General features: G+C 31.1%; 1 protein-coding gene across 3 annotated transcripts in view; it reads left to right on the plus strand.

The window, feature by feature from the left end:
• The window catches only part of LOC111615099 (caspase-8-like), a 43206-nt gene that overhangs the window by 28753 nt on the left and 5906 nt on the right, over positions 1 to 8547 (plus strand). For all 3 annotated transcript variants that reach the window (XM_023356493.1, XM_023356495.1, XM_023356492.1), the window contains exons 5-6: positions 6050 to 6214; positions 6316 to 6450. In XM_023356493.1, the coding sequence (XP_023212261.1) occupies positions 6050 to 6214; positions 6316 to 6450 (300 nt within the window). The remainder of the gene's footprint in view (positions 1 to 6049; positions 6215 to 6315; positions 6451 to 8547) is intronic.

Raw genomic sequence — 8547 nt, forward strand, 5'->3', positions numbered from 1 at the left:
TACAATAGCGACGATTATTATTTTAAAAAATTTTTGTTAGGCTTAACATCGATGAAAATTCAACGCAAAATAGGTTAATAGCGATATACTAATATACTAATTACATGGGATATAATAATATACTACACTAATAATGGATTTTTTCATACTTTTCGGTTATCCGACTTTTCAATTATCCGACCAACCCCAGTCCCCAATTAGGGCGGATAATCAAGGTTCTACTGTATGCTCCTTTTTTCTTTGAAATGAATTATAAAAAACAAAAGTACAGTAAGACCCCGCTTAATCTGGGGAATGCGTTCCTAGGCAACAAAGTGCTAAATGAAACAGCATTAAACGAGGTCATTTTAACATAGAGTAAATAGGGATAGGGGAACACACGACCAAAAATAAACAAATTTTTATATTAATTTGTATGATAACATATGTTAAATAACATATAAACATATGCATATGAAAATATAGTCCATTTTTTTGTGATGAAGGTCCTGACTTTATTGCAAAAAAACAAGAATTTCAGAAAAGTTGGGAAGTTTAATTCGTCACTTTTTTTTTTCTTTAAGCAAGCAAATGTTGGTAGCAGAAGATCACATCCAAAATGCCTCATTTTACTTTTTCACTCCTTTCAAAATCTGGATCATTCACTACAATTTGATCAACAATTTCGATTATCGTTAGTTACCAAACTTTTACTAAGGAAATCTGTAGAGAGATTTTTTGTGTTCTTCGTTTTCAGAATCTCTGTTTTCCTATTCTACATGAATTCCTTGTTCTGCCTGTTCTTGAAGGTCGTTGTTGGTAAGACTCTCACCAGAAACCTGCGGTAATGCCTCTATATCCTGCTCGTCTAGATCTCCTAGTCCTGCTGTATCAGTTAGGCTGACTTTGGTCAACCTAATGATACAACAATAGATTCTTCTCGTTGACAATTCTTGGATACCTTCAGCCATAACTTCTTCCAAACTTCATTCGTGCATTTATCGGTTAATTCTTGCCAAGCGAAGCTGATATTGCCCTTAGCATCCATAATGTTATATTTTTTCCAAAATTGCACCAAACAAACATAGATTTAAAGGAAGTTCACCTTTCTGCCACCTTTTTCCAATTGGTTTGTGTTCATAAATAATTGTATTACATATGAATCAATAAAATGCTGCGATAATTTAATTTGGCATAAATTTTGAGCTTTTTTTTTTTAGGCTTTTAGCAGACCGCATTATATCGAATCAGTGTTAAGTGGGAACTTACTGTAGTTTTCATTTTACTGAAAAAAAGATACAGACAATGCATTCCTAAAAATGTATACAAAAGTTGAACAACAGCATTGCATGTTTCAAGGAAATTAGTTTCCAGATAATTATTATGAAAAAGTAAATATTTTATTTGTTGCAATGAATAAAACCATGTTTTTATCTAGTTTCTCTTCAGTCTTTTTGGTTTTAATGTTCACAAATGATTTTGCTGTAACCATAGCTTTAAATTTGCATTTGCACATTCCATGCATCAAGAAACAACCCTGAATAAGGAAACATGCTAAGATTTTCAGAATAAAACTTCACCATGCCATTCCTAAAAGTGTCTAGAACTTGCTAATGTAAAGTGATTTCTCCATCACAATAAGTATAGATCATACCCTATCAATATTATGATTGAGACCTGTGCTTCTGCAACTTGTGATTTCTTTTGTTTCTGCTACTGAAGAAACCTTTGAATGACAAATGGTTTGTATCCAACAAAGAGGCTTGTAGAATAACAATAACTGTTTGACATTACTTTAAAAATGGATTTTCGAAATCATTTGATGTGGCTGTAACAATGGCATAAGTGTGTTTAGGTAAAGGAAGCACGACAATCCTCAAAATATGTAGAAAATAACAAGAAGTCTAGGATTATTCTGCAAATTAAAAATGATCAGCTGGTGTATTTCTAAAGAATTTGAGCTCCAAGCCATAATTGTTTTGGTGATTAAAAGCTAATAAACTAACTCTTTCATTTGCATTTCAGGAAATCTACCACAAATCAAACGCACCGTGGATCGTGGTTGGTGAACGAACTGAAAAATGTATTGGAGGAAAATAATGTCTCCACCAAAGACCTATGGAAACTGATGAACAGAGTCATCAACAACATTATAGAACAGAGAAATGAAAAGTCGGGACCTATACCTGAATTAAGAAGTACAGTAATGCGTCCTCTTTATTTGAAACAATTGAAGAATTCCTGTCCCGTTCAAAAACTGACAGCTATTAATGCAGAGAACTGTCCATCATTATTCCAACTTATTACAAGCTTTTCGGTCCTACCAGATGTTTATTTAGTGTAAAATTCTTGCTCGTTAAATACTATTCACAAAAATACCCGTGATCAAAAAGTTTCAGTAAAACGCAAAATTTTAATTTATTCATCAAAATTCATTTTATCTGCTTAAAAAAGTAATCGCCTCCCATTGCAATGAACTTGTGCCAATACTATTGCCAATTCTCAAAACATACATTAAAATCATTTTCGTGAAACCCCTTTGGGACTAGCAACGAATTTTGTTTTATGGCATCAATCAGCTCAAAATAGTGACCACCAAGCGGAAATTTTAATTGAGGAAATGGAAAAACGTAACATGCTGCAATATCAAGTGGATGCAGAGCTTGTATTTGTTTGAATTTTTGGCCAAAAATTCAAGAATGTAAGAGCATTGTGAGCAGGTGTGTTATCCTTGTGCAAAATCTGCAAGTTTTCTTGCCACAAATCAAGTCATTTTCTACAAATTGCTTCATGCAAATGATGCAAAATGCTCAAATAATCAATCTTTGTCGAGAGTTTGGCCAGTCGGAATGAATTCGTGATGCACAATACCTCAACAATTGAAGAAAACATTTAACACGACCTTGATTTTTGACTGGCTTCAACATGGTCTGTTCGGTCTCGATTCACCTTTCCAGTGTCATTCAATCGATTGTTGAACCGTTTTGGTGTCAAGAGCATTGATCCAAGTTTTGTTACCCGTAATGATAAGAGCGATTTGCCTCAAGAAAGCATTTCCTTGGCCTCTCGAACATTTGTTTTTGGAAAAAAGAAATCAACATTTTGGGATTACTGGAGAGGAGATGCACCGCAAGCTTAAATGATCTTTCAAAATTGCTTAACAAGGCCCAAATGATACCAGAATACGTTCAACAATGTCCCTATTTTGAAGTGGATTTACCAAAGCATGATTCTTTCTCTGCCTTCCTCGAACATCTTGTACCACTCGAAAACTTTTATTTTTTTATAGACATTTCCAAAACTTTTTGATCACAGTAGTTTACTTATTTAAGTAGACAACATAACTTTTGACATTCTGAACTAAAGTTTGTCTTGTTGATTTTATACATCAACTTGGTGCCAATTTTTATTTCATTAATTAATTGTTACATTATGCATGCTTTTTTTGTGTATAAATTTAACAACGTTTTGAAATATGATATGATCATAGGCAATTTTTATAAATTCTCATTTAAATAAAGCGCAATCACGAGAGCTTATGATTCCAAACTAAAATGTCGGCATTACAGAATATGGTTTAATCATTGATCACAAGCCATACAAGTATCACGTCTCACAAAAAAGCTGTAGGAGGAAAAACAATAATTGCAAGATTATTATGAATATTCTTTTCCATAAGAAGGAATTAGAATAGAATTCTTGAAATATCTTGTTGGAATCAATCATGAATTGCATATCACCCAACAATTACAGTATCTTCAGCAAATGTGTAGTAGTACTCATTCTAACGTATTATGCACATCAAGGATTAATTTTCTTTCCAGTTCCGAAGAAAAACAAGTTCTGTATTCTCTCTAGAAAATAAAATCTATTCTCAATTTCAACAGAATAATAGACTAATGTGAGACTAAAAGATATTTTTTGCAATTCAATTAATGTAGCTAAGTGGGAATTCATCTTGTATGACAATTTGTTAAATTATGAAATATAAATAAAACTATTTTTTAAAAAGATTTTAAATTGTTATCGTTGAAATTTTACAGATTTATGATTCGGGTTTAAAAATGANTAGTAAATATAATACAAAGAAACACAAATTATTAGACATCCACAAACCATACAAATACATTCCACAGAGAGGATTGGAAAACAACATGCACAAAATATTACTACAACAGAGTCATAATCACAGAAAAACAATTTACCACAACAGACCAGACATCACACTCATTGACAACCATATTTTGCTTCTTTTGGCAAATAGAATACAGTGCAGCTCAAAACTTTAAGGACAAGCATTATTCCAAGATTAAGAGCAGTCTTGAATTGAAGAATTGAGAAATCAAATTATAATAAATCATATTATTCTGACAAATGTAACATTATTTATATTAAAATTACAGTATAGTATCATATTAATTTAAAAGTATTTGTATGTATGTATACAGGGATCACTCTGAAAATTTTTTAAAAATCACCAGCCATTTTGCTAGTTTTTAATTTTTTTTTTTTTTTCCTCCACTTCAAATTATTTATTGCCACCAGCTTTACTTCCTAATTAATGTAGATGCTCCTATTATTATAAGTTTGGAGTCTGGAAAGCAAAAGTACAGGAAATCCTTGTTAATTCAAACTCAGATTGTTTGAAATCCTGTTAGTTTGTAACTTTACTATTGTCTTGGCCATGGATATAGAGATTTGCACATTAAGGAGTTTGGTTAGTTCAAAATAAGGCTACTTTGAAATTTGAAGTGAAAATTCTGTCCAAACTGTGATATTCCTATGTTAACTTGTTCATTTAGATCAAAGTGTCTCCATACTATAAGAGAACAATAGGCCAAGAACAACTCTATTCTGGTCGATGTGGCTTTGTTTTTACATTAACACATTTTTGGGTGTCGCCTTACCCAAGAACTAACCTTTTTTCTCCTATCTCATAAAATACAACTGGTTTTTGGGATTGCAACTGAGCTATGAGTAGCAGATTGAGATATTTATAGGGCTCTAGACTACTACATTTGGGTAACTTACTACTTTTTGGGCCACTTTAAAAATAATTTGGGCTACATTTCAAGGAATCTGCTTTACTTTTTATAATACTTATCTAACAACTTGTGAGGTTCTCACTGGACATGTGCTGTTTACCTACAGCAGTGCTTCTCAACTTTTTGGATCACTGCCACTCTTAGTTGTGAATGTTAGTAGTAATGCTCTATGTTCTGTGTACACAACAGGGATAGGAGGGGACAAAGCTTAATGCTCCCCAGGGGTAATATTGCCCACTTTGGAAGCATTGATCTACAGTTTATTTATATTATTATTAATTAACAAAAATAGTGTTCTGTATATGTATCCATATTCCATTTGCTTAATAAATTACATTGATTACATGGTATTTGGCATATTGTATAGATATATGTAAAGCACAGATAAATTTAAACTCAATAATTCAAAGTTACAAGTATTTTGTTCCTTGAATTTTGAAGTAACAAGGATTTTCTGTAACATGTTAAGCTGTCACTTAGAAATAGGAATCATTTTTGAATAATTCTTTTAATGAAGAATTCCAAATAACACATTTTATCAAGATGCTTAGACAGTATTTCACATATTCTGTCATGTCAAAATTTCTATAGTTTAGTCTACTGAAAAGAGATCAAAGTGAGAAAAATGTCACTCAAAAATTCCTCAAATTTTCTCTGTTGATAAAAAATTCCCAGTCTGCAAACTCTGGGTAACATTGCAAGAAAATGCCTTTGATTGTCAACATTGCTTCTTTTTTCCTGCCCAAACTTGCTGCATGACGTCATGAAACTGTTAAGTGTGTGGTGCACATAACTCCCATCCCATCAGAGCTTGACATTCTGCTGTTTTTCCTGAAGCATGCTTTGTGATTCAATTTCATGCTGAATGTTGAAGTAAGTAGACTAGGGTTTTTATAGACATTTTAATGAAATGTCTATAAAAATCCTAGTCTACTTACTTCAACATTCAGCATATTATAATTAGAATATAAATATATTATAATATATAATATAATTAGAATTATAAATATTAAAATATTTTCTAGAAACACTGATTGATCTGTGGCACAAGTATGGATTTGACGTATTGGTGTTTAGAGATCTGTCTTCTACGGAGATGATAGAAGTAATTGAAAGATTTAAGGAATTTCATTATGAAAACTACAATGTTTTTATAACTTGTATTTTAACACATGGAGGAAGAAACAGTAGTAATGTTTTCTTTTTCATACTAAAAATATTACTTAAACATACAAAACAGAAGATGATTTTGTCAAAAGAGTAAATTTCATTAGTTTTTATCCTCTTAAAGACACGATTTATACATCGGATAACATTCCTCTGGATGTATACGGAGACGTTGCCTATAACATATGCACCGAAGTTCTTCAAGAAAAACCAAAACTACTGTTTATTCAAGCCTGCCGAGAAAATATAGATATTAATGGTGAGTTAGTAATTTATGGTATTAGTTACATGCCTTAATATTTTTACTGTGCCTTATTGATTATACTTCTTCAGATTTTTTAATGTTTCCTCGATGGATCTTCATTTTGGAAATGAGGAAACATTAAAAAACCTGATGGACTCGGAAGGAGTTTGAAAATGTTTGTTTTCATCATCTACACACCATAATTGATCATACTTCTTTTTCACTTTTAGTTATTTAGTTAAATATCAACATACAAATTTAAATATCTTCATAAAGTACAGTACAAGATGTGTCTACAAAGTTCAGGAACTGAATTTATAAAAAGTTTTTGACAGAAATGATGCAATGTAGTATCAGTCTTCAAAATACACTTTTCTGTCATCTATACAAATTTCTGCCTGCTCTAGTAATTTATGTATGCCCTCAAAAAAAAATCTTTTCGGAATGTTTAATTTCCTCTGCACAGCCTCTCATATTTCCAAAATTGGCTGAAGTTATCTTCCTTCTAGAGCTAATTTTAGTTTCAGGAACAGGCACTCAATTGAACACTTCCTGTTCCCTAAATTAAAATTAGGTCTGAAAGGAAGATAATTTCAATAAACTTTCTGAATAATTAATGAAAAAAAAATTATCTTTACTAAGGCAACTAGTCATAAAAATTACATATAGGATATCAACATAATTTCTTCCTAGAATTTGTTGTTGAATGATCATTATAGTATGAGTCAATAATAAACTTATTTAGTGTTATGATTTCAAAGCATAAAATTCATCCAGATCTTAGCAGTGGTGTACTTGGTGCAATTTTATGATAACTGTACATAAATATTTGATTGCAACATTCTTGCAATTGAAATAAGTTTTAAGACCTGCTATGATTATACAGTGATACGTTAGTTTTCGTCGATAATCCATCCGAAAACAATCAGTGAAATCCAAAACTGATGAAAACTGATGCAGTCATTTCCATATGAATCAATTTAAATCCAATTAATTCATTCTTTACACTCCAAAATACATACCAAAAACATTTTATAGAGACTAAATATTGTGTGTTTCAATACTAAAAACAATAAGAAATTAATACGAAAAGAATATAAAAAGTAAGAATAAATGAATATTTAACATAGTATTTAATAAGAATTTAAAAATCTGGGAATTCTTATTTTATTTCAAATTCATATTAGTATTCCATCCATGCACTTCATATAATTTCATAAGTTGTTCGATAACATTTAACATGACATTTGAAGAGTTGCTGGCTCTGGAAACTTTCTTTGGTCCCATGATGGAGCTAAAAAGAAAGGAAAGCAATGGAATTGTTTGGCTAGACATGCAGAGTAATGCTCACAAGAGAAACAATGCCACACTGAGCAGGAAAACCCATGGATTGTCCTATGTTTTTGCAAAATTAGCAGGAGGTTATGTGGGCATGCCAATGAAATTGAGGCAACCAAGAAAAATTTTCTGTGAAAAAAATCAACAAAAACTGAAACCGACAATAACCGAAGTCAGAAAAACCGAAGTATTAGTGTATATGTAATTTCAAATGAGGATCGTATGTATCTCCAGTAAGGTTGGACTTAACAATGATTTTACTTGTTACAACTTTTTATAAAACTCATCCCTACCCTCAAAAATGAGCTTTTATCCATTTTATAATAGTTAAAAATATAAAAAAAAATTTGTACTTTCTGGAGAAAAATAATATAGTCAAGTTTTTAAACTGAAAACTTGACTATATTATTTGAAAGCACAATACAGGCATACCTCGACTTACGTCATTTGTCAAAAAAGTATATGGAAAAATAAAAATCAAGTTTAAGTCATTTTATTCAACTTTACGTCTGTCCGCCACAAATATTGAAGTCGTAATATCACTAGATAAACGTTTAAAGCACATAAAATCATATTAAAATATATACAAGTATGTACTGTATTTACAGTACACGCATTCGTAAATTTAGATTACTTTTTTTGTACTATATTAAAAACTAAAATTTATTTGTTTGTAAGCTTAAAATAGATTTTTATTAACCATATATTATTTAAAATGCTTTCCTAGTGATAAGTAGATTCGGAGACAGGTAAATTCGACTTACGTCGTTTTCC

This window comes from Centruroides sculpturatus, unplaced genomic scaffold (genome assembly GCF_000671375.1).
Source record: "Centruroides sculpturatus isolate CEXI.00-Female unplaced genomic scaffold, Cexi_2.0 scaffold1940, whole genome shotgun sequence".
In the NCBI taxonomy this organism is placed as follows: domain Eukaryota; kingdom Metazoa; phylum Arthropoda; class Arachnida; order Scorpiones; family Buthidae; genus Centruroides; species Centruroides sculpturatus.